Source organism: Rissa tridactyla, chromosome 3, assembly GCF_028500815.1.
Source record: "Rissa tridactyla isolate bRisTri1 chromosome 3, bRisTri1.patW.cur.20221130, whole genome shotgun sequence".
NCBI lineage: Eukaryota > Metazoa > Chordata > Aves > Charadriiformes > Laridae > Rissa > Rissa tridactyla.
The window spans coordinates 16,001,929-16,029,169 of record NC_071468.1 but is presented as its reverse complement, the minus strand read 5'-3'; the positions used below and the strand labels follow the sequence as shown (position 1 = coordinate 16,029,169).

Genomic DNA, 27,241 nt, shown 5'->3' with positions numbered 1-27,241 from the left:
ACAAAGCATGTTGGAAAGAGCACGTTTAAGAATCCACACGTAAAAAACACCATACCTACAGCACCAGAGTTAAGATTGGAGCATGGTGGTTATTACAACGTATTCTGGTATCCAGTAAGAAATGAGTTTGTCATGAAATGCAGGTTCCCAAATCCTCTTTGCTGAACACCATTCTTGGTAGTGGTACCTACCAGTATCTACAACTTCTCTCTCCCTGAGTTTGGGGTGCTTTTATCAACAGCAAGCTGCTGCTGGAAAAGGTTGTCCTTGCTGTTTACTGGTAACCATCGTCCCTGGCAGCAAACTTGACACAAAAAGTGAACTTCAGCAGCAGAACTCCCCGAAACGGCACACCAGCGCGTTTTATGAGCAGCAGATGACAAGGACGGGGGTAAAGTAAACAGCAAGGGGATGGTTCCTTTTTCATGAGTTACCTGTAGATCGTGTTAGTTACTGTCAGACTAAACCTCTGTGCCTTAAGTCAGGCTTTGGCACCTTCCCCTGTTTAAATAAAAAGGGTGGTGGGAGAGGACCTTTCTATCTTCTTTACCGAACAGATGGTAACACCACAAAATAATGAGTAACGTAATTACAAAAGCAATTGCAGGGACCGCTAAAATGTTCTATTGTGTTATGAGATGTAAATTTCCATGGATCACTCAGCAAAGTTAGTGTTTAGCATTATTTTGTAATATCCCAGGTAAAGTTTCTAAATACATTTTAAAACAGCTACTCACCTTGTCCTCGTAACATTTCACTTTCAGCAATTAAATAAAATTCTCTTAAAAAAAAAATGACCTGAGACCATATGCAAAAAAGTTTGCGTTTTTGTGAAATATATCAACTCTCATAGGTCAATTTATTCAGAGTTACAAATTTTGTTGAGAATAAAAGATTTATGCATTTCTCTTAATTAACAGAACAAGTTTAGCTAAATATAAACTCTGCACTAAAGTTTTGCAGTGGCACAATACCAACACAGAATACAGAAGCATCTTTAAACTATACAAAATTTTAAAATTGAAAATAATCCTGTTTACATATTCTTTATACATTAACATATAAAAGACCTCATTTAATGAGGCATCTAAAAGAATCAAAAACATCTCTACAGCTATCTCTGAAAATTCATATCTGGAAACAATTCATTACACAGAAGCTTTACAAGACTATTTAAACAAACCAATACACACTTTTTACAAGATCAACATTCCCAAAGGTACTCATAGGCAGGTTGTCACTTTTCATTTTTGCTCTTTACCTCACTGGTTATCTTTAATTATAAAAATCTTCATATTTATATACGTTGGGTATTGTTGGATAACCAGTAATCTAATTTAAAAGTTGTGCAAAACAAACAAAAATTTGGAAAAACAATATGTTTAACCAGTTATTTATATAAAATACCAAGTAAAGCACTTCTTTTGCCCCGTGTGAAGGGAAAAAGCCATAACCAATCTCTTTCTGGAAAGTCACCAGTTACGTTTTTATATTCCTTCATTAGACTCCTTCTATAAGTTATGATAAATTAAAAGTTCCAACAAGACATCAACCGATCGATAGACCTGCCCAACATCCTCAAGTTTACAGCTTCTGTTTGCTGCCCGTGTCCTGCTGCTTCTTTAGATGAGGAACACTCAGCCTGCGTTGTCACCACCACCACCACCACGCTGCCTGAAGGCTGAAATGGCATCTCTCCATACCTACCCAGTAGCGCAGCTTAACATTACAAAGACCTGCCATGGGGCTACTGGTTTGAGCCATTTCCTCTTCATCACTTCTAACATACCCAGAGCCAACAGCAAGAGGTGCGCAGAATTCATCTGAACTTTTAAAAACTAAGTTCGAATTATATGAAACTATGTTTTCAAGTTAATTATAATAAATGCAATTACTAAGAGATTACCAGTTAGCAAAACTACTGTATGTGAATAACAAATGGAGAAATCTAATGTAACGCTGGCCAGTAATGCTGGTTTTCTTAAGAAGCAGATATAATATATTTAAAAGGGTCCTTTCTGAGAGGTTTTCTTTTCCCTTATCTTCTGGCAGTTAGGATATTTGGTGAAGCCTATATAAAGGAAGAGGATTTTCCAGAACTACTTGCTGTACACTTGAAAGAAAATTTTCAGTCTCTGTTGGTGTTATTAGCTGCAAAAGCATGTAAATTCCCCATCTGGCTCAGACCACTCTGAATATGTGCAACATGGATCTCGACGTTATTCTGAAAACAACTGCAGGAAGAAAAGAAGAAAAAGAAAAAAAAGTGTTAAACCCCATATTTAAGAGTTGTGTCTGAATATTTCTACAGTGAAAGTCAAGGTACGAACACAGCCAATACCAAAATTCAGATGAATCAGAGAGTAGTATAAACTAACGCAACTTGATAGAGACATATGTGAAAACAGCATTTGCATAAACAGCTGCATGAAATCAAGAGTTATGGACTCTGGTACTTTAAAGAAGACTTTAACACGACCAGAGTTAATGAAATAAAAATATTGCAAAGACATGTTAAAAAGCCCAAAATAAGTACAGTGAAATTGAAACATCATCACCTTCTTTGCAGTGTACGTCAACCTTTAGTTGAATCCATTCCAACATGCCGTTTGCAGTGTTGATTACAGAGAAGTTTCACTAATGTTTGGGGTTTATTTTTGTTTCTACTAATGAAAAATAATTACTTTAAAATAAAATTTTTTAATAATTACTTTTAAATCAAAAGGCCATCCTATTATCTTTACCAAAAAAAAACCAAACATGTGCAGCCTCCCATTATTATGTACCAATACAAGTATGGAGGGTATGAGGAAATACTAAGCATTTTGGTATATTTTCTAAATTATGTAATTTAGCAGCATTATGATTATAAAAAAACTCATGGTCACAAATTGCTGGAGGCTGCAGGGTATTCCAGACAAGTATCACTGCATTCTTGCTATTTTTATAATGCTTCCTCGGGCACCTGCTTGTGACAACTGTTGAAAAACGGCCCATCTAGACTAGATGGGCCTTTGATCTGGCACAATATGGCTGTTCTTCTGTTTCTGGGTTTAAAATACTGCTAATGGAAGCTGGTCAGAAGCTATAATTGTTTCATATGCCAACTTTTGATATTTACAGACCAGAGCTTGAGTAACTATGCAAAAAAAAAAATACTGGAATTGTACTGGTTTAAAGAACTTATAATACCTTTACTAGTGGGATTTCAAAGTCTGAAAATATTCTAAAATAACTTATTAGTTGTTGTAAATAACTGAAGAGCAAGAAAGTCTAGTTGTTGCTGCCTCAATTTAACACTTTTTTCTTTCTTTAAAAAAATAAATCAGGTGACTTCACTGATAGGTTCAAACAGAAACCTGCTAATTTCACACTCCCTTTAAGAAGCCCCCTTGTTAAATGGGACCATTCCTATTAGTAAAAGTTACCAGATTAAAACCCTTAATTATAATCAATGTTCACCTCTAAAATACCATAAGAATTGCCTGCTGGCACAAAATGTGTAATTAAGAATTAAATATTCAAGAAGTAATACCTGATATTTGAGGAGTCTATTGAATTCTTAATGTCATTTAATGAATCTGTTAGTGATTTAAATTCAAAGGAATTCAGGTCACCTCCTTCTGCTAGACACTGTAGGAGAAGAAAACAAAAAATGTTCTCACAGTTTGGCACAAAGAAACTGACAAAGCCTTAACACTATGTATTTTAAGAGAGAAGCTTTATTTTTGCGAACATTTTACCTTAATCTGCAGTAATATTGCTGTAAGTCTAGCGATAAGATCAGTTAAATTTTCACTTTCAACACAAAGCTGTCCTGTTGTTGAGGAATTTGCTTGCCTGACGATCTCCTGAGCCTCCTCTTCACACCTCCGCCTCAGATCTGTCGGCTGGTCTGCAGGCTGGAGGCCTTGGTCAGGAGCAAGCTGCATAGATATAACGAAGAGAAATGAAGAACAAAGATCTCCTTTGCATTTGGTGTATGTGTGAAATGACAAATGATTTCAAAGAGAGTATATTTTTTTCTTCGTTTGTGTACATGCATGTCTATTTCAAAACTGGACACTGGCATCACCAGAAGTGTCTGCAGTCTGGGAAAAGAAACACAGACAGACAGAGGCAGGGACAGAGAGAAGGAATCTTACCTCATAACAATACTGTTGAACTTTATGCAAAACTTTATTTAAGTCTTTGTTTAGCTGTTCTAGATCTAGAACAATAGTTGCGTATCTCCTCTGGAACTCAATGCCTATTGGCATAGAATAGGATTTCTGTGGAAAAGACAAAGCCTGTTAAAGTTAATGCAACACTGGACTTATATATCTTTTGAACTCATCAAAAGGAATTTTCACTTGAAAATAATACTGAGATATTTGAAATCCCAGTGTTTAATAGAAAAAGTCAACATACAAAATATCAAAACCTAGTATTGCTATTTAAAGCTGACAGCTGTGTAGTAACTACCATGCTTTTATTCCCTTCATAAAGTGCCATGATAATCAGTGTTGGTAAATGCTATCGAAGACAACTGTGGTCCGACCTCCTTATTTCTCCAGTAGTTGGGCATGGCTTCTCCCTACTGTATGAACAGAAAACTATCCTGTCAGTTGGAGAACAGTATAGGACAATACAGCCACGACGACCTCTGCTGCAAGATGGGAGGCACAGTCATCTAGTAAGTTAGTGGTCACCTGAGGATGACTCAGTGCTACGTACCTTCTGTTACACCTAACAGTTCTGCCAAAAACTAAAGGTGCTAAAGCTTATATTTGGTAATACAAATATTTAGGGTAAGCACAGTTTTCCATAAAAAATAAATACCAGAGTACAGTATGTTTTTCTGTTTTCAGAATGTGTCTTGGCACTGTTTGGGTGGTATTTATGAAATTGAAACAAAACATACAATATATTGTAAAATATAAAAAATTGTAAATATAAAAAAAAGGGGGCTCAGGGGAGACCTTACTGCTCTCTACAACTACCTGAAAGGAGGTTGTAGCGAGGTGAGGGTTGGTCTCTTTCCCTAAGTAATAGGCAATAGGACAAGAGGAAATGGCTTCAAGTTGTGCCAGGGGAGCTTTAGATTGAATATTAGGAACAATTTCTTCACAGAAAGTGTTGTCAAGCATTGGAACAGGCTGCCCAGGGAACTGGATGAGCTGCCATCCCTGGAGGTATTTAAAAGACTGGTAGACATAGTGCCGAGGGACATGGTTTAGTGGTGACTTGGCAATGCCAGGTTAACAGTTGGGCTTGATGATCTTAAGGGTCTCTTCTAACCAAAATAATTCTATGATTCTAAGTGGGCTCTTGCAAGATAAGCAAGATATATTTCCACTGCTTCTCAGCCACAAGTTTGAGATACAGGTACCTCATACAATCAAACCTGTAGTCATAGATGTCACACCAAAAGATGAAGCAAATTGCAAAGTCAAGAGCCTTCATCAGGAGGATCCAGGTCAAAATCTCAAAACTGAGGTTTCAGTTATCAGTTCAGTTGTAAGTTCCCCATTAAACTTAATCACTGAAATGACTTCTAGGGATTTGCAAGCCTGAATACCAAATTAATAGGGCTTTTAACTAACACCATAACTTCAGCATTCACTTAAAAGCAAACTAGAAACCAGCATATATTTGACATACTTCCTGCGGCTCTGGAACATAAGGAAAAAGTTGTAACTTTCAGACCTTCTGCAGTGCCCAGCCCACCTAGGGCAGACTGGACTACTCCAGTTGTGAAAGCCGCAGACAATTATGAATTCCCCATCAGATAGGAAAGGCTAAGGGCGTTCTATGTTAGTGACGATGAAATAAATATTTCTCAGCACCAGCACTATTTCTGATCCAGGAGCTACCCGAGATCTGGAGGCACTGCACAAACAGCTGAACTGTCAGACAAAAGATGGATGTTTTTAGTAGACGGAAGCAGATAACATCTCTGTCACTGAACATCTACATGCTTCCCTGGAACAACCAGCATCACCTTTACCTTGTCTTTATCACAGGTCAACTGGAAAAAATGAACTAGCCACCCTTTTTATTTAGATGTGTTTATCCAAATGGGTATCAGAAAAGTGTTTACTGTTTTATGTACATGATAACTTGTTTATAGCCTGTAACCAAGATTAGCAGTGATGTCAAGATGCTTAACTATTAATAAGCTGTCCTTTCAGAAAAATGAAATAGAAAATGTACAGTTGTATGTATTAATAGCTCCTCTGAAGGAATCCCCTGCCTCATATAAATTTATTATTATTGCCAGAAAATAATGGACTATATTCAGTACCAGTTCTGATTTTGGTCAGTTCCATTTATTTCTACATTGGATCAGCCACTACAAGGAAGTCTCCATAAAAGGATTGCTTTAAACCAAACAGCGGTGTTACTCTAACTATTATCAAATCACAATTGTATGAATTATCATCAAAGTCTGACAACTAAGCTATACCTGAATGAACTCAAAAGATTCTATTTTATTCATGTTCAGATATGTTACTGATATTCAAGTGGACTGGTGCTGGAAAAAGATTCTTGTTCGAAGAAAAGACATTTTAAAGGAGAAACAATATATACTCAGCAGCACAAACATAGACGGGATTGCCAAGGGACAAAGAGGATTAGCAGACAGGCTAAGAATATGGCCCAATAGAAAGGTATCGCTTCCTCTATTTTTATCAGGCCAGCCTTGAATAGTAACAGAGGTTGCTTTATGATTGCTGGTTTGCAAAGGAAACCACGCAAGGGAAGAATCTCAAAAGTATCTCAAAGTCCTTATCTAGGCTACAACTGAGCTAAAATATATCAAACTTAACATTTATTTCTACATCCTCTTCTTCCCTGTTGCTTTTTTGCTCTTTCAATTTTGTTATTTTCCTTGATATTCTTATTCTACAATAGAGTTAATTTATGGCTTAGTAGCTAGTGACATGTTAATACCTGGATTCTTGTCAGAGGAAGGCTACTGTCATTCCTAAGGATGTCCTTATCTGTGCAAAAGTACTAATATCTCAGTAAAAACAAAAAGGTTTTTAGTTTAAGAAGAGTTGTTAGTTTTTCAGTATCAGAGTTACAGGTTGCAATGGTATGTTTTAATCTTCCTTCTTTTTGCATCTATTTTAATTTTTAATATGCAAAATTAAAAGACAAAACATTTGACGCACAGGAAAAAATAATGCAGTAACTGAAATGATAACAAGGTTTTGAAAAACAGCATCACAGCACAAAAGAAGAAAATTACAGAGATGTAGGGATAGGGCAGTAGGAACAGAATAACAACATGCATGTGCACATGATCACTGAAGGGACAAAGAGGGAAATCTTACCACAATAAATCAAATGCTTCAACATTCAAATATTTTACATGAAAAAAATAGCACTTTTAGTTTCAAGAAATAAAAAGGACTCCTCTTTCTCTCCACAAACCTTTAGCTTTCTGTCTGTATGTTGTAGAGACAACTGTCTGAATGGACGTTAGCAGAAGGTTGAGACTGATAGCTTTCCACTTTCAAGTTGATTGATAGCCATGGGTGGTAGAGGAGACATTCTTATCATTTTGATTTACTGACTGATGATTAGATAAAGCCTAGCAAGAAAAACTATTCCGCTGCTGCTAATTATGCTGTAGCTGCTCTGGTATTGCAATTTTAAATGCTGGTCAAGGGCACTCAGAGCTTTATATAGAAAATCTCTGAACTGAGTTATTGTTTTAGACAGAAAGCTAAATAAATAAGTACCTACCATCCGCAAAATAAAATTATGACGAATGTCTTACCATACAAACTTGTACCCCAGATTCACAAAGTACATAGTACTTCCTTACTTTACGTGTCAACTGACATATGCTATTCCGATGTTAACGTTAATCAGTTTCCAAAGCATAATGCTTTCAAAGGAGAATCACATTTGAAACAACTGACCTGTCTGACTTGTCTTAAAAAAAAAACCCATAAAAAAGTTTCACATTGTAGAAAGCGATAAAAATATAGATTTTTATCTAGACTCTAGTTTTAATTGTGTCTATTTGCATTAGCTGTTAAAGCATATCCTGTTTTAAGAACTGAAAAGAGAACATTCTCACCAGCTTTTCTGCTTCTGTATTCATCTCTCTCAATTGTTTGATGTGTTCCTTCTTGATCATAAGGATTTTCGATAACCTGGTCTAAAACAAAGGAACTATTTTTAGAATTAATAGGTCCTTAAGCAGTTTTGAAATGCCATAGAAATTCAAGATAATAAAATGTGTTTCTTTCATCATTTTAAAATACATTTCTCAGTTGTTCATCAAGTTAAGATGCAGAAATTAAAATTAATTAAAATTAAATGATGGATTTTCCAGAGATTTTTAAAGCATTTTCAAGTGCCCTGGATTGGAGAATGCTGAAATCCATCAGCTGAAATTCCCTACAGGAAGACTAATATAATTTATGGCCAGCTACAGCCTGAAGAATCAAGAATCTTCTTTTTTTGCAGCCTGAAGGAAAACAAAGGGTATCATCATGTTCTACAATTAATATCCCTCACCTTACAATACCTTTTTTCACACAGTTCTCATCCTGTTCTCAGCTGTGCCCTCGACCGAGCACCAGCCCTTCGTGTACACTCCCTACAGTAAAACCTGGTATAGAGATTGGATCTATTTTATACGGAACACCTCTGGGCTTTCCATTTCCTTCTTTCATAATGGGAACACCCTGTTTCTGCTGCTCTTGGGACCTAGCAGGTTGAAGTGGAAATCACTGGGAGTGCTCTCAACACACGCATCGCTCCTAAAACTATTCATGTTCTCTAGGGCCCCGAGAGAAACACTAGCTCTGATACAACCAGCAACAGCTTTATTACCGAGGTAAAGAGAGACAAGATTTCAGGTTTTATAGATTGCGAAGGGCTTAACTGCGTCCTAGTAGTAGAACATGGGACTGGGAGAAATCCTAGTTCAACATACATCTGCTTATATACAATACCCATTGTTGATTTTCAAGTTCAGTCTTAACGCAGCCAGCTTTCTTGCCCTCACAAATCCTAATGGTAAATTGTTCCAGGACCTCTTTCAGCTAATTATTAATCTTCTTGGAATTTCCATGTTAAATGTGTTCTCATTCACTTCATAGTAATTTGTTCTGCCAAAGCTGTTTTTCAGCTAAGTATAGGCTCTCCCTTATATTTATCCCTGTTTATTCAGAGACAGTAAAAGCATCTCTTCTCCACTGTTCTTTCACTAGACCAACCACAACCCAAGCCTTTCCAGTCTCCTCTCCCATAAAAGGCTCTTGACCTCCTACACTTTTGTGGCCCTTTCTGTATCTTTTTTCCATTCACTGTCATCTTTCCTGAATGTGAGCAACAGGAAGCCTGTACCGGTATTCCAAATGACAGACTTATGAACTAGACCTGTAAACTGGCACCAATACTTCTCTCTTTCTTCCACAAATACTTTGCCAGATGCATCTTACGAGTGGATGGCAAGCCACGGTCAGACCCACAGGGGCAATACTGCATTGTATAGGTTATCACTCTTCCAATTCTAGCTGCTCATTTCTGTCCTTGTGCTGTCCCCCAGTACCCATGCTGAGCCAGCACTTGCATTTTGTCAGCTACATGAAATACCCAATCAGGGAACCAATAATAAGAAAACAATAAGTTCGGAAAAGGCAAGAAAAAAACGTTTTAGAATTGTTACTTGTGAGCTGGGTTGTCTCTCTGATAGTTTCTAACACACCACACAATTGCTCGTGTTGGCAAAAAAACACCTGGGGGGGAAGAAAACACTGTACACCATCCGCCACCGTGCCAAAAAGTTACTTACCAAGCTCTGCTGTCATCACCATCCGGCAACTGCCTAACATAGAATGGTTTGGGTTGGAAGGGACCTTAAATATCATCTAGTTCCAGCCCCCCTGCCGTGGGGACACCTCTCACTAGACCAGGCTGCTCAAAGCCCTATCCAGCCTGGCCCCAGGGATGGAGCATGTCTAAGTCCTTCTCCTTTATGAAGCTGGGAAGTCCCCAACTTAATGCAGAATATATTATTTGTCCCCCAACCTCACAAGGTATTTGGTGCTTAACCTCCCCTTTGATGTTCAAACATATTCAAGGATGCAAGGCCCTAGTTCTCCAGTTTATGAGCTTGGATTTTATATTATATTCATTCTATTTCCAGATATAGTCCTGTGATCAACATGATCTGATTCTTTCTACGAGAAACTCTGACCTTTTACTGTATCTATGATGTCAACCAACTTTCACTCATTGGTACATTTTATTAAATAGACTTCCATTTTAATTTGCCAGTATCATCAGTGAATGCTTTAACTCAGTTCAGCCCTATTTTTCTCGAGAAATTCTTGCCTACCAGCTCTATTTTCAGCATAGCTCATCCTGTTTGTCATAATTTATAGTTCTCATTAAACTGGAAATGAGGTTTTAGTACAATGCTTTTCCACATTAAAAGAGATGAAGGAACAACCCAAACAGTATGTTTAGATTTGTACTTTACATTTCATTTTTTAGTCAATATTTATAAGAACACAAGCATTTCAAAGTAAAGTGTGAAATCACTTATTACGGAATATTTTCAAAATTTTCATAAGCAGAAAATAGTCAAAAAAACAGTATCCATTTTCAGATTTTTTCCTCCTGCATTTAAGCTGAGAAGATCATTCCTTTTTCCACGGCAATCAGGAAGGCACCAGTTCACCTTTCAGAACGTGCTGCGTTAACATGCTCCCTCTACTGGACACGCAGCAACCCTGCAAGCAATCTGGTTCGTCCTAGATTGTTTCCTTCCCAATCCAATTTTTTTCCCCAAAACAAAACAAGAAGAGGGGCGGTGGGAGCTGTAGCTGAGCACTTGGAAAAACGTCCTCCAAATTTTAATCCTTACTAGAATGTAATCTATCCATTCTGACATGCAGTATAAGTTATGAAATATTTAAGGATACATTACATATCGCATGAAAGACTATTTTTTTAAAATTTATGACTTGTTTATTGTTTACTTATTTCTTAATATCATAATGATAGTTTTTGAGCTATTCTTTTCCTAATATGCATGTTTTTCCACAGTGAAAACCAGAAAGAATAGCAGTCTCCGATGCCGAAATGTAAACATGTAGAAATTAATTTAAATAAAAATTTAGAAAAACTAAAGACTCACCAGTGTAGAACTATGATTAAAATAGTTGTTACAAGTCACAATGTTTGCTTAAAACTGCAAGTTATACATAAATAGAATATCCCTAACATTTAGTTGTTGGTGTCTGCACGTAATTTTGGCTACACTTCCTTTTGCTACAAATTAATTTCAGAACCCATAAAAGAGAACTAAGGGGTGGGACTGAAACCTTATTCAAGGCGTACTGCATTTTTTCCTGTTTTTTCCAAAATGAAGTTTTCTCCTGAAATTGTTTATTCATGGCATCATAAATAATTGCCTGGCAATAGCTCTCCAGAAAGTTTTCTTTGAATCAAACATTTTCTGATCATTTACTTCCTGAATCACCATTAAATCAGAATGAGGGGTTTGACCTTTTCATCGTACCAGCGTATAAGAAAGGCTAGAACATCTTCAATGGCCACCTTTAACATAAAAATACATCTGGACTGGTGAACACAGTGCAATCAATAATCAGTATTCACCAGCCTCACCTATTTCACAACACTAAATTTCAGTACCACCCTTAAACTTCTAATAAAGAAGTTGATGCTTAAAACCCTTAAGATTCTAGGCTTAAAAATAATGCATAGTAGTCCTTCAGTAAAGAATTGTGAGGCTTAAAAAACCATTTATCAAAACCTGGATAAAGTATTAAGTTGCTCACATAAACAAATGCCAAAAATCTGTGGCTTGATTTTGTTCAGAATCTTTTGACAATCTTCAAGCAAAAATACATATTAATGCGGTACCTTTGTAAAATGCCACCCTTTGTAATACAAGCAAGAGGCCTATATTTTTAAAACACAGATTTCCTTATAACAAGTAATAATATAACGCCAAACGTGACTGAGAAATCACACATTTGCAGGTTTAAAATTCAGAAACAACATCATAAACACATCAATTTGATGCACTGAATAGTTGCAGAGCTCAATACACCATAGGTACCCAGTTTCATTGATCACACTCGGTGACTCAAGTATGAGGATAACTGCAGATACAGTTTAGCAGCATAAACAAAGACCATATATTGTGTGTATTTCAATTTTTAACATAATTAACCTTACAGCAACTAACATCTATTTTAAATTTTTTTAGCTAAGCTAGATGCCAAACCACCTTTTTCAAAACTAGCTTCATACAGGTTTCCCCTAAAAAGCTGAATAGATCATTCTGTCAAATAATAAGTTTTATTTATATTAATATTTATACATATACAATTATATATAATAAATAAATATAATTTATATATTAAATATTAATTTATTTATATTATTAAATTTATTATGTTGAGTGGCCAAAATATTAGTGTCTCATGTGAACAACAGACACAATTTGATTCTTTTGACCAATTACACATACTTCAAAATATGAGAATCGTTTAGCAATATTATTTCTCAGTTCTTAGTATTTTAAACACAGATCATTCCAATCTCCTTTAGCATGTTCAAAACAGCTTTCTTTGTTAAAGAATTCAATCATAGATCTTAAGGTAAACCAATATGAGCAACTGCATTCTTCCATCACCCTGAAGAGTAACTTGCTTCAACGAGTTTTGATATTCAGTGAATCTCAGATTCCTAACATTACTTGTCTGTGTTCTTCTGAACTGGTGTACAAAAAATCGCTGAGGAATTATTTCATGAAGATGAAGATAAAAATAGTTTCCTTATCTATAATGTGCACGTTTGCTCTCAGGGAAAAGAGTGCTTTTTTTCTTCTGCAAGAGGGTAGGACACTACATAACATAAAGTACAACATTATACAATATATGATAATGCACATAGACAAATATTATTTGCATAATGCAAGTATATTTTAAATAAAAAAAAGTTTTAACACAATAAAAAGTTTGCAGGTAGAAATAATTTTGGTTTTTTGGACCAACTGGTAGAGTTGGGAAATATAAGACACACTTTTGGAGACGTAAGTCCCTCCTGCCGTATGAAGAGCAGCATATTTCAAACCTTATGAACAACTGAGAATATTAAGAAGGGGCGGGGGGGGCATAAAACCAAATATTATTAAGATATTTTCAAAAGTTATTTTGGGTATCACCATATCTGTCATAAATCAACAGAAGGTCATTTAACTGCAGAAGACTTGGCAGAATAAGCACAAAAGGACAATATACAACAAAATTAAGAGTTGCAGTTAACGCTTACCACTTGAATGAGGAATTCTACCGGAAAGCCTCCTAGTGTTTCAGTATCTGTGCCTGAAATTTTGTTTTTCCACGAAGATTGTCCTAATAAAGGGTCACTGTCCTATACAGGAAAGAATATTTAATTTAATAGCTTAGTTTTAGAGGGATTTGCTAAAATTTTTCTCTCTCTGAATAACCTCAGAAAATTAATCTCAAAAACTGTTTAAGGTAACAGCTTCAACATGTATCAGAAAATATTTCAATGATTAATATTACATGGAAAAAGTAACCTACTGTAATTGGAGACTGGAGGGAAGGTGTGTACTGCAATCGGGGAGGGGTCATAAAGAACCTTGACGGCCGCTGTTTCTGTCCAAAGGCAGCAATTGGCATGGTTTCATGAGGCTCGTTACTCTGTAAGACAGGAAAAGGAACGATATACTGAGCTTTCAGATTAATTTTACACACTTTTTGGAGTACATTGTTTATTTCTGGAATCTGGACTAACCATGCTTATCCACGCCCCAACCCAACAACATTAAAAGATTAATGTTTTGCTCTTGGGCTAGCAGGAACTTCAAAATCATATTCCACCGCTGGAGTTTTCAAAGTGTTATGGCATCACGTGAAATAAAGCCTGCAAGAGTATTTCCTAAACAGCTCCAAACTCAGATCACGACAGAGACTAGACAGATTACGGGCCCTTAATAGATTCAACACTATGCAAGATAAAAAAGAACGTGAGGTCCTCTAAAAAGCTTGCAGTCTAGGTCAGACTGTTTGGCAGGAACAATTCCTGGAGCTCATAAATTGATACAAAAGCCTATGAGCTAGGAAATAATTCCAAATTGTTTGACCAAAGCAACATCCCCGCAGGTAGCTTCATTACCATAAGAAGTTTCAAAATGAGGTTAAATCAACTCATAATACTTGCTTGCAACTACTGCAGGCCTTTCCAGACTCTGGCAAATTACAAAGGGCCAGGTCTTCTTGAACATTTTCTGCAAATCCTGCCAGGATCCCGTAGCAGAATTTTCTTTGGGATCTTACATTACTTGTTATATTTCTTCATATTAATCTCAGGCTATTATAATAACCTATAATAGTAGGTCTAGTAAATTATTCCAGCCTGAGCCATTATGTTTTTACATAGAGGGTTATCCTGTTCTATAAAACCATAAACAGTAGAAGCTAATTCCCCTGGAATTTCTCATACGTCTATTATGCTTGTTTCTGTTTTATGACAATACCACCGGATGTAGTATTTTGAATTTTCTTTTTTTTGATTAAAGCATACAATTGTAGATTTTTAAAATTTAATTTTATTTTTTGTTACAGCTATTTTAAGAATGCGTCATTAATACTTACAAGAACTTCATAATCTGGGACTGTGTGTGTTCCAAGACCTGCCCTGTCAAAAGTCACTCTGTACGTAGCATTAAGAGTGTCTACAGCGTCTATTTGTCCAGTGAATAGTCCATCATGGACACCTCGTAAACGTGCTTTAAATAAAACAAAACAAAAGCAAAAAAAGAACAACAAACCAAACGTTATAATGTTCTGATACCATTAAGAAAAATAGACTTAATACATCTTTTGCAAGTAACCCTTTATATGTGTATTTAAAACCCGCAGATTAAATGGAAAAAAAAAAGTAAACCCACAAAAAAAATTGTATGCAATAGAAACACGACCCAAGTTTTTGTCAAATTTATCTTTAAGTCAAGTGTTACCTGAATCTAATCCTTAGCACTACACTTATGTCTAAAAAAACCACTATTTAATACCCAATACCTTCTGACTGACAGATTTTGCAGGCAAAAGTCAATTTCTGGATGATTTTGCATACCATTTCTCTTTGATCACTTCTACTGATGCATATTTAGCAAAAGACAATGATGGGAGCAGCTTGAAGGACACATCTCTAGGAGAGCAAGGAGAGGCAGTGTTGTGCACTCCTGCTCTTCAGCAAGAATTAAGGGCAGTGTTGCTGAAGAACGCAAAAAGCAATGGACAGTAGTGGCTTGAGTGGGAGATAACATGCTTACGTGAAAAGCACCTGGATCACTAACAGACAGGACGGAGGAATTCAAGGTTTTTTAAAATTAGACAAAACTTGTGGAATGTTTTTAACAATATTCCTTCCTCAGTTATGCATAAGTTTTTTCAGTCAGGTAATGTCATGTTTAGTATATATGTCCAACTCCACTGCAATATCAATTGTATCTCTCTTTCAAAACAGATATTTTTATATTTATGGAAAAATAAAGCTCAAGTTTTATATTAGGTTAGATTTTAAACTTTCAGACAGCACTCCACTCTTTACATTTAAGCATCTCTCTTTCTCCAAGATTTATTACTAGACATTAAAAAATTAAAAAAAGTCTACAATTTTAACAGCAGAAATAATAAAACATATCACTGTTTTAAACAGTGTTTTAAACAGTTTAAAACCATATCACTGTTTTAAAAATGCTAGCTAATCCTCACAAGCACCTTCTCAATAAGTTAAAAATAAAAACATACCGTTTTTGATGTTTTACATTTGTTTTAACTATGTGCACTAAATATATTATGGTTTACTAAAATTTCTGCAAAACACTTGTCTGTTTTTTTGTTTGTTTGCTTTTAAGAATTTACCTGTAACTTTTGTTCCTATTACAAGCGGTAATGGAATTTCTTCTGGAAGGTCTTTGAACTGTGAAATATCTGCAACTTTCCGCTGCTGCAAAAGTCTTATTTTCTGACGTTTCTGTTTTAACGCTGATCTCTCTTCCTCGAAGAATGCAGAGGAACACCTATAATACAGTTATGTAAAACTATACTTAAATTCAGCACTGAAAACGTATGTACGTGAAGACATATCAAATAAATAGGCATAGTTTACACATCAGCAAGGGAAAATGAAAAAACCTGGGGTGAGGTGTTAAAGAGAAAAGGATTTTGTTGAACAGATTTAGACAGTCTTACTCCCCAGAATTATCAATCCTAAAATAACAGTTTATTTAAAAGTAAGACTCAGGAATGCTAGCTGTTGCATTAGTACCTCAGAAGAGTATGGCTTTTTAGGACTTTTTCTGCTTACAGGGATCCACCTGGTGTCACAACAAAGCTAAAGCAGGTCCCACATCCAGTCTATTCTGAATACCAGTTCAATGCATGCAAGATGTAAGGAGGATTTACTGTGAGATCCCTGGCTGCCATCACTTACTGATACATAGTAGATCCCTTTCACGTGTGCTCATTAGCTCAATTAAACTAACTTAGTATGAAAGGGCACCAGACTCAGAACATAAAAGGGCATTTCTCTGTCTCATCTCCTTGTATCTGTGCAGAGTACAACTTAGTCACAAAATCTCTATTATGCACATGAATTGTTCTGAGATTCATCACAGTAAAAGTACAAATTTGTTTGAACTTGGGCTATTGTGTAAAATCAGATAATCTCTAGCAGTCCCCTCCCCCATTTTGGGAGTGTCTTAACATGTAATGTAAAAGATGGAAGACTTACTCCCAAGGCTGTTACTTGGTTTTACTCATTTTCACTTTTAACCTACTGAATAGGCGCGATGCATGAGGGAGATACTAAAAGCATAAAGACATTAAGGACTCGATCCTGTCTCTCATTCCTTATTAAAAAAACACTTTGATCATTCTTGTGTCAATGAAAGAAGTCATTTAAAAAAGGCGCACAGATATTGTAGGTCTGCTTAACTGCAGAAGCAGTTATTTATCAAATAATTTACTACCTTCGTTAATTGCTTTACTGCAGTCAAATGCAATTTAAACATTTTCTATGGAACTCATACAGTTATATATTGATCAGTGATCAACAAAAAGTCCTATTTTATGAGCTTATTTTAGAAGACACTGACAACTCCTCTGTTGGTTACCTCTCCTACACTGCAAATTATTTTCTATTTAAAATCTTTCAAGATCTTCCTCAGTACTGAGCAGTCAGCTCCTATTTCCAAGTCTGCTTCTACTATTCTCTTATTATACGCCAAAATAAACATTCTTATGTTTTCTTCTGATACCTCTCACCTGGAGAGTTCCACAAAGTCATTTCGCTATTCTCCAAAATTTCTCTTCCTTGCAACGCGTATGAGAAGATCATAAGAACTAAGCGGTCAGGATGCTGAGACCACTTTCTTTTATACTGACCATCAGTTTCACATTCATTTGTCTGTATGCATATATCATTTGCCTTTTATCTTATACATGGTTTCTAAGTTATACGGGGCATAGACCATCTATTTTGTCCAGTGTGTACAGTGTTAACACAATGAGATCTTAGTCCTAAGCAAGACATTAAAAACGCACAACAATGAATGGGAATGAACTGAAGCTGTGATGTACTTCTGTCAGGCACGTGCAGTAATGTGCTGCACTGAAGGTTCCTTTAGGCTTCCAAATCCCTATCACTGCAAAAGTTGTCACTGGACAAAAGTCTTTGTATGGTCTAGAAACTCTGTTGTAGATTAAGCAACTGTAGGTGTGGGCCCCACTCACCAGTTTACCACTGAAGAGCAGAATGTGTTTACCTGGAATTATGTATTGCCTAATGATCCTCATTAGGAATTCAAAATACCTGGAAAGGCACATGGCAAAGAGAGAGTGATGGTGGTTGGGAGAGTTATGCAAAGCTTATTTGGATAGTCTCATTTAAAGATGCTATTCGCTTCACACTTACTACTGGGGAGGAACAAGTGTGAAATAATGCCTGCCATGGGCTGTGAATGTGAAGAAGTAAAATGCAGGTCAGAGTTTTTCCATTCCATAGAGGAAAACAGTGTGACAAGACAAAAAAACCCCCAACAACAACAAAAAAACAGCAAAAGGCAATACAGACTTCAATATTAGTCCTTCTAATCACGTACAGGGTCTTGCATCAGGAACATCAGATATTGTCTGATGTTCTTTGACCTGTGCTCTTAGAAATACTAATCACTGACCTTGGAGGGCCCTACAACAGCAACTACTGTTCTACGGCTAGCTCAGATGTTCTTACAAAGTCTTTGTTCCTAATGCTGTAGGTAATGGATGTAGAAAGTATTTGAAACATATTTCTAGCTTATGTTAATCTCCAAGCCCATCACCCCAAATATATTTAATACAGGTTATCTCATTTTTGTGTTATTCCTATGAAAAAAATGAAGATTAAAACCATGGTACAGATAACATCGCAACCTCTTTAGTTTTCTATGGAGATGTTTTAAGAGGTTAAACATTATTCTCAGTTTCTACCTCGGTCATAAGAATTTGAACTAACAGAGTAATCATTACCATCATACAGTGGCAGGACAAGCATATCTCAGCTTAATTCATATCCATTGCTATTTCACAACCCCAATTAAGTTTATACAGAGTACACAAGACTAACTATTACCTCTTCCTTTTCTTGGAGCATATCTTTCCCCACAGTCTACTGGAATCTTACAAGCTTTGCAGGCTCCCATGAAGAATACTGTTGTGCCAATCAACCACACTGTTGATGGTGTGATAGGACATTTAAAGTAGCAGCAGACATTAGAAAATATTACAATATATTTAAAACAAAATTTAAAAAAAAAAAAAAAAGACAACCATGTGCACAGCTATCACACAGAGACACTATTATCCTCTGCCATCAACACTGTGGATGCAAAATGTCTTTTTTTCTTCACTCATGGGGAGATATCAGTAGTAACACGGTATTTAGCTTACTTGCATATCATGAGTACAGACAGAAGAAACTTCTAACAGAATAGTAATGTAAAAAAACCTTTGCTCTAGAGGTAGATGAAAATTATCTTGAAAAAGCATTCAAATGATTTAGAATACTTCAAAATCTTGTAGAACTAAGGACAAAGACCACTCTGGACATCTTAAGAAAGACTACCTATAAATAATTTTTTAAAAATTATTAAAGAAATGAAGAGCAAACAGGAATGCTTATTTTATGTTGGTAAAAAACAAGAAGTCGTAAAGTTTTGGTTAACAAACAAAACAAGACTCTATATCCCGTCAAATAGTTGTACTTCAGAATTCGGAGAAAACAACTTCCTGCCCATTTAGACCTGTGGTTCCTTAAGCATGAGTCTCTCTTTTTAAAAAGCTAACTGTATGATATCTCAAAAACAACAACAAAAAACCCAAACAAAAACCAAAAACACTCCCTTCTTCCCTCCCCCCCTCCAAAAAAAAGGAAGGAAATTTTATCAGTGATCCAACAGACTGTTGAATGAGGCAAGCTGATCTTTTATAGTAGTACCCCCTTTTGCAAAAAAGTCAAATGTGTAAGTGATGCGTAAGATGAAGTGGTGTCCTCCAAAGACACCATTTCCCTCTCAGCGGGAAGCATGACGATAGAGGAATGAAAAGGTATCTCAGTTAAGCTCAAATTATATGAAAGCCTTTTCAAAAGGAACTATTTTTAAGACGGCTCTGCTGCCTTCCCTTGACTGGCAATTTTTAGTTATGTAAAGTTGTTTATAGGTACAGGAGATGAAATAGCCTCCATCAGACAAAATATAATCTAACTCAGTACAGTGATCTATGAAATGGATTCAGTGCTTTAGTGTTTGCATTTTCATAAATAAACCAGGCTTTTATTTCTGCAACACTACTTGTATATTTTTCTCCTGACCTTATACAATGACAGGATGGCTGAGTTTGGGAGAGACTTCTGGAGGTCATCTGCTCCAACCCCTCCAGCAGGGTCACCTACGGGAGGCTGCCTAGGACCATGTCCAGATGGCCTTTGAATATTTCTAAGGATGGAGATTCTCCCACCTCTCTGGGCAACCTGTGCCAGTGCTCAGTCACCCTCCCAGTAAAAAGAAGTCTGTCTTTATATTAAAACTGAACCTCCTGTGTTTCAGCTTGTGCCCATTGCCTCTTGTCCTCTTTGTAGACAACACTGAAAAAAGCCTGGCCTCATCTTCTCTATGCCGACTCTTCAGATATTTATACACAGAGATGAGATCCTCCCTGAGCCTTCTCTTCTCTAGGCTAAATTGTATAGCTTCTGTGAAAAGGCTGAACCGAATCAGTGGGTTTAAGAATTAAGAATTCTAAATTAGAGAAAAAAAACCCTACGGCCTTAGTTAAATTCTGGCTTCTTCTCCAAGAGGTACAATATTTTATGGGTGACTTTCTCCTCTCTCTGTTTTGGCAGCCAAGCCAGGAAAAGTTGAGGATCTATAAAATGGTTTAAAAATAATAAAATAAATGAGATGAAAATGTGCACTTGTTTTCCCCATGAAGAGCTAGTTATAACCAGAAAAAAATACTTAGTGAAAAACAGGCCTGTCTTCCACACCAGGCAGCACTGCAGCATAGAAGATACAATAATAGTTTCAACATATCCTAGCTTGGATACTCAGTTAGCCAGATTGGGAAGAGCACATTTCAACTACAGGCTTATGAGGACTACATGGACTGGACACAACTATATAAGGAATAAGGTGCGTGTGGGAGCAGGGTGTGTGCTCAGAGAACACCTTTTCAATAAGATGTTTTTCTACTCTCCGCTGTTATTTTGCTTTACTATCTACACACAAAATTATTTCAGAAGGAACAATACCAGTAACATCAAAACTACATGTAGTTATTAGTTGAAAAGAAAGAAAGAAAAAAGAAATTACCTCCGTGGTTTTCCCATTAATCGTCTGATTTTCCCCCACTCTACTCTTGTCAATTTTCTGGTTTTCAAATTTGGAAAAGATTCTTTCAGGCATACACAGAAGTCATTATCTCCTTCAAACAGTGGTCTGTTGAAACACAATTGGTCCTCTGTTAACTACACTTAGTAAACTTTTGTCAAAGGATTCCAAAAAACATCCATCGTAAGAAATATATTGAAAACAAAAAGTATAAACTAGTCATATAAACAAGACACTCCTATTCAAAGGACAAATTTAACCTGAAATAAATTCAACTGAAAACAAAGACAGAAAGTTTCCAGGACTGTTGTTCTATTTGAGCCTTACTATCAGTGATGTTCAAAAACGTTCCTCTCTTGTTACTAGAGGGAAACATATGTATTCATCCTGCTTTGTAATGTATATAAAGGCACCAAATGAAATTTCAGTAAAGCCAATGCAGCATCATGAGGATACTGCAACACACTGAAGGAAACCATAAAGAGATGGTGAGGTATTGAGAATAATGGAAGGGACTATGTGACATTGAGAAAGACAGTACCATTTTCATAAATTCATTCAATCGTAACCCAGATACTCATCAGAGTGTTCCAAAATATAGGAAATTGAGCCAACTTGTCATTCTCTACAGCTATACAGGTGAGACTTATTGTATCATACCACGACTCCATGATGAAGCAGAGGATCAGTATTATAGAAGTGACAGTTCAGAGAACCTACCTACACAGCTTATGAATTTCTCTTTGATGCTATGACCTGTCTGTATCTCTATGTTTTATGACTGCCTTTTACTTTGTAGTACCACATCCTTCTTGGGCTGAAGTGACAAGGGAGCAGCAATGGATATGCCGTTCTAATAGCAGGTTAATCATTAAAGACTATGTGCAACCGAAATAGATCTCGCCTGGTGAGAACAAAAAAATAACTGCATCCAAGATAAAGCCACTTTTCTCCACTCTCTGCAGGGCACTGGGGCTTAGAGGGGGATATCCCCAAGTACAGAATAAAGAGGATCTTGGAAGCAACACCACTTTCAAGTGAGTGTACAGGGTGGTGGGAGAGAGGAAAGGTGCATGGAGATAAGGAGACTTAGGCAGGAATGGAAGAGAATATTTTTGCAGTAGAAGGATCTGCAGCTGTGGCATGAAGTGAAAAGGAAACCACAAAGAACGATCAATAAGGCTCAGGAAACAGACAAGGAAGCGTATAAGAGTTTTATTTTCTCCAGATTTACTGTCACTAAGGCAAGGTATCTGTGTAAAGAACAACTGTTTTGGGGTTTTTTTTTTTGGAGAAAGAGAATCTGTATTTGATTGTTTTTACTATCACTTGTCCCTAAGCAGGCAAACTGTAAAACCACAGCATCCACAAGATTGGAAGCTCTGGGAAATGGTGTAAGCAAGCTACGACTGCATCTGGTTCTGAGGGCCTATGATCACTGTAGTAGTAAGCAGCTCTTTAGAAGTCTCTGTGTGTCAGAAGTCAGTGGGATTTTACACAAAACTGTCCTCTGCAGCAGCATAGAGAGAATCCAACTGAAACGGCTTCAATAATCTAATAACCACAGATGATAGTTGTGGAGATTAAAGTATTTCAAAAACTTATAGTAGACATGCCATTTAAATTGATGATTTCCATCTCAGATGAGACAATTTGATTAAAATATTTTGAGACTTGTACAGTGAGCCATATTTTGTCAGTTGACAGTTAGCTCTATGCTTTAAACTTTTTAAAGCTTCTCATTAAACCTTGATCATATTACTCAAAACAACATACATCAAAGGTTTTCTTCCAGAGATATGTAGTTTCTTAGTAAACTATGTTACAATATCTTAACATGATTATATCTTACTAGCATTACAAGCTTACATTGGTAACTATCAAAGAGGTTTTCAGAACTACCTGCTAAACCCAAATTCTAGTCTACTGATAGATGTAAAGTTCCACAGACAATTATTTGAGAATAAACTAAAAGCTCTTAGACTGCTGTATAAATCATAATTATAAATGTCACATATTAAAATTACTACTAGGAATAAGTAGGGTTTGGGTTCTTTGTTCTGGGTTTTTTGTTTTTTTTTTTCAAATAAGCGGAAAAAAAAAGCACATAAAGACCACTTCTTTCAAAGGAATTACATCTAACTAAAACAGACATGTAATTTTTCTACTTCTGATGAACATATCCTAAAATGTTTTTCTGTTGCTATGACTGCCTTTTCAGTTAGGGAAAACAGCCACAGCAATCGTGATTAAAACAGGAAGGAAAAACGGTAATTATTTTGTTATGAATAGATTCTGGGAAAGAATGCTTGTTAACTCTGAAGCCATTACTTAGAATATTAAATGCTAGTGTTTCATCTGTTAGTCAATAGTGTAGATTTTAAGATTCCATTCATCAATAATGATTTTTACATTTTAGAATTTTTAGTTTTTCATCATTAGGGACTAAATTATAATGGTTCTTTTAAACAATTCACACCACCTTGCTAGTGGCGTTAAGAGAACAAGCGCCAAAGACTCTGAGGCACAAATTGCAGAAACGATCTCGGAGACAGGAGATCTAAGAAGGACGCTGCTATCTAGACAACAGCCGAACAGTTACAACCTGGAGCTCTGTTAATGATCACAATAAAAATGGGATGATGGGGAAGAACTATCTGAAATCAACTTTTACATCTTTTAGAGAAGCAGCACCTTATGAAGCAGCAGATTCCTTCCCATCCCCCGTGAGCAACACAGATGCAAGGGTTCAAAAAAGTCTAAGTGTTCTGATAACTTCATGCTTAAGATACTAAAACATTATGAATAAAAGCTTGTATCTTTTATAATAAAGTCTTATTATATTATCTTAGTATCTTAAGAAAAGATGCCTCTTGATAGAGGCAGAGGTGATAAAAAGAAAATTATTTTCATGAAGGAAGGCCTTCCATAGAAGACTACCCAAGGAACTACTCAAGTAGTTGCTCATTATAAAAAAATAGAAAAAAAACCACAACAAAAACAAACCAATGAAATAATTTTCAATAACTAATAATTTAAGAATAAACTTTGGAGTATCTAATCAATATATGGAAATTTCCAGATCAATTCAGAAAATGACTTGCTTCTATACTAATATGAGATAATTATATAAACCAAACATACTTATCTATATTTGAATAGAACCATTCGTATATGCACCACTTGTGAGCTTTGGGAAGTTTCAGCAGGTTACGAAGCCGTAAACCAATCTTCTGCGATACCTTCTTGTCTGGTGTTGGCATTGTTGTGTTAAACTTCTATGCAGTAAAATAAAGGAATCAGTTAAATACAGTCTAACGATTCTTCAATATTCAAATAATTAAATTAGATTTTCTTGATGAAACTTTGCACATTAATAAATGGTACATTTTAATCACATATACTGTTTCATGACAATTTTTTTTGTTGCAGATCTATAATAATCCTTACTGTGCTATATCAGCAATGCAATCAAACATAAGAGATGGCAAACTTTAGCACGATCAATACAACAAGTTATCTTTATACAAAACTCGTCTAACAGAAACATTTTTCAACATGGAAACTACATTATTGGTAACAATAGCATGGCACTAAAATACACACAGACTTCAAAAGTTTGAGGCACCGCTGAACATTGTCTCAAGTGAGCATACGTGACATTGTGGCTCGGATGCCAGCAACACCCACTGCCTCATTTGCACTAGTGCTTTGACTCTTAATAACTCTTCTTAAACTGCGGATGAAGCTAGCACAGGAACGTAATACAGACAAACATTTGAGCAGAGTGCTTGCTTTTTAGAAAACTGCAAGAGAAACTAGCATGGACATAAGCAATTAAGTTTTAACTACATTGGAAAGCTATTTTATAAATTACAGAAAAGACAGTGTCTTAGATTGCATGCATGATACATAGACCTGCATTTAAACAAGACCGCAGAAAAATAATTCCATAATTTTGTTCCAGTGATGGCTGTCTTAACTGACAGAAAGAAAAACTTATTTGCAAAAAATAACAGCTTTTTGAGAATATTAGTTTAACTGGGTCCCCATGCCATGATCAATTGTTATCCTTCCCCAAACGCTCAAAAGTAGTTTGACCTTTAGTAGCAGCAATAATAGGATAAAGCATAAAGTAGACACCTTGCTGGCTCCTGTTGCACTTAACCACTACCTTCGAGATACAGGTCGCCTTTCTCCCACTGGAACTCCATGAAACAAAGCCTAGCAGGACAGTAAGATCTGTGAGCTACAGCAGCTGCAGTCCCTCACAAATATTTATCCAGCAATCACCGGACCTCCTGAACCAGACCTTTAAGTACAAACCAACCGGGCTTAGAACATTATCCATGCATTTTTACTGTTAAGAAATCATGGTTATGAATAGAGAGAAATGTCATGGTCCTCATCTCTGACACAACGGACAAAACAAAATGGCAACTGCTAAGTCCTCCCCATTTGACACTGCAGTTCAGAAGGCAAATAAGACCAGCATTCAAATAGTACTTTTTCAGTGTGGCAAATTCAGGCTCGTAAGGTGATGATACAGAGAAGTGATTTGGATGACAAAGGTACTAGAGAGCCAATTCTTTAAGAGATGTTGCCCTGTCAAACACAGCAAATAAAGGCCAAGAGAAATTACAGCTGCTCTTTCATGCTATATCAAGGAGTAGACAGTCAAGTGGAGGAGTAGAAAAAACAAGCTGTTTGAATTGGAAGACATTATCCTTATAGGATCAAGACGGTATAGATGGCCATGAATACATTTAGGCTACAAATCTAGAGCAAGTTCGTAACTGTTGGAATACATTAAGTTCTATAGCAACTTTCTAAATGATGTAGTGAATGCAAGAAACCTAGTCAGTTTTTAGCTGAAGCTGCATAAATTTATGCAGACTACAAGATATGACTGTTTGCAGGAACGAGATGGGCAGTTAGTCTGGAATCCCTTCTAGCTCTGTATGCTTATGTCCAGGATCAAAAAGAAAAGGTATTCCCATAAATAAACTGAGGAACCCAGTTGTGAGGAAGAAAAATATAAAACTGTTTTGAATTGTGGTTTACTCCTAGCAACAGCTTTCCTCACAAGAATATTCATAAACTGATAATGCAACTTGAAAAGCAAATGTATTCTAGTTTTCAGCTAACACAGATAGGACTTGTTCCCCTTTTTGGTAAAAATATCTGCATACATGTAGGTACCTGTGGAACCATCGCAACCTTCTGATTTCTTTTGGGTGACCTTGTGTTTATTTGTCTGTCATCTTCTTCACAGAAGAGTCGACTCCGTTTTGAATTTCTGAAGGGCTGCATGTATCAAAATTAAGAATGAATTACAAGAAAAAAAAATATCTGATTTCTCTGTTCATGCACAGAATTCACAGTGAGAGAAATGGAATGCATTTTCTCTTGCCACCTATTGGTTTTAAGGCACATGGTACACAATAAATAGTGCCTCCTAGCAGTTAGGGATCTAAGAGCTGAGAGAAGAGAAGAAGGAATTTAAGATTCCAGGCTTTCCAATGCTAACTATAACCCATTACTATACTGCTGGCCCAGTTCCACAGAAGTATTTAGAACCTAACTCCCACTTGTTTCCAGAGGAGTTAGGTGTCTAAACACTTGTGTATCTAAGCTTAAAATAGTCCTTGCTTTGGTTATAAGCACATCTTTTAAACAGTTTGTTCTGAATTTTGGGTCAAAAAAAAGTTTATTCAAACAGTGTATTTGTTTTGGTATGTTCTCAGTAATAACGTTAGCTGTATATAATTTTTTTGCAACGATTTCTTATAAGTCTAATAAAGTGTTGTGGGTTTGTTTTTTTTTTTTAACTCATTGAAAGTGCCTACACTGCAAAATGCTAAGAAGCTGAAGTCTGAAGAAACTAAAGCTTGAATAAGTTATGTGAAAATATCAGAAAAGAGAAGAATTTAGAATTTATGCTAGTTAAAATTTACTTGGGTGCTAAGATCTTATAGCTCAAAGAGAATTAGAAGGCTGATTGAAAACAAGAAACCATATTGCAAATGCGTGTCATGAAAAAAATCACTTCATTTAGTTATTCCTCAACATTTTACCCTATAACAAAAAACTCGTGCTTTTAATGAGGACAAGAGTAACCTACGACTGGCTGTTAGTACTGAGAGCTTTTCCTCTATGAAGACTTTGTGGCCCAACAGAGGAGCCAGACGCAACTGAAATGTGTCTCCTCTGCAGAACCCCAAGACTGCACTCTGTAGCATTCCTTGTACTTCAAGCTATTTACAAAGGTGATGAGTAAAGGCAGAACAAATGCAG

The 27,241-nt window shown here is 36.2% G+C and overlaps 1 protein-coding gene across 5 annotated transcripts in view; it reads right to left on the bottom strand.

Moving 5' to 3' along the window:
• Positions 1-601: 601 nt before the first annotated feature.
• The window catches only part of LIN9 (lin-9 DREAM MuvB core complex component), a 41,711-nt gene continuing 15,071 nt past the window's right edge, over positions 602-27,241 (bottom strand). For 2 of the 5 annotated variants that reach the window (XM_054196613.1, XM_054196610.1), the window contains exons 2-12: positions 24,089-24,222; positions 20,927-21,052; positions 15,939-16,096; positions 14,667-14,800; positions 13,593-13,712; positions 13,318-13,419; positions 8,078-8,158; positions 4,146-4,271; positions 3,744-3,926; positions 3,536-3,633; positions 604-2,234 (exon numbers count right to left, since the gene is read on the bottom strand). In XM_054196613.1, the coding sequence (XP_054052588.1) occupies positions 2,129-2,234; positions 3,536-3,633; positions 3,744-3,926; positions 4,146-4,271; positions 8,078-8,158; positions 13,318-13,419; positions 13,593-13,712; positions 14,667-14,800; positions 15,939-16,096; positions 20,927-21,052; positions 24,089-24,207 (1,353 nt within the window). In that variant the 5' untranslated portion in view covers positions 24,208-24,222 and the 3' untranslated portion in view covers positions 604-2,128. Of the gene's footprint in view, positions 2,235-3,535; positions 3,634-3,743; positions 3,927-4,145; positions 4,272-8,077; positions 8,159-13,317; positions 13,420-13,592; positions 13,713-14,666; positions 14,801-15,938; positions 16,097-20,926; positions 21,053-24,088; positions 24,223-26,136; positions 26,252-27,241 lie in introns of those variants that run through there. The other 3 variants (XM_054196608.1, XM_054196612.1, XM_054196609.1) reach the window with 3 other exon arrangements.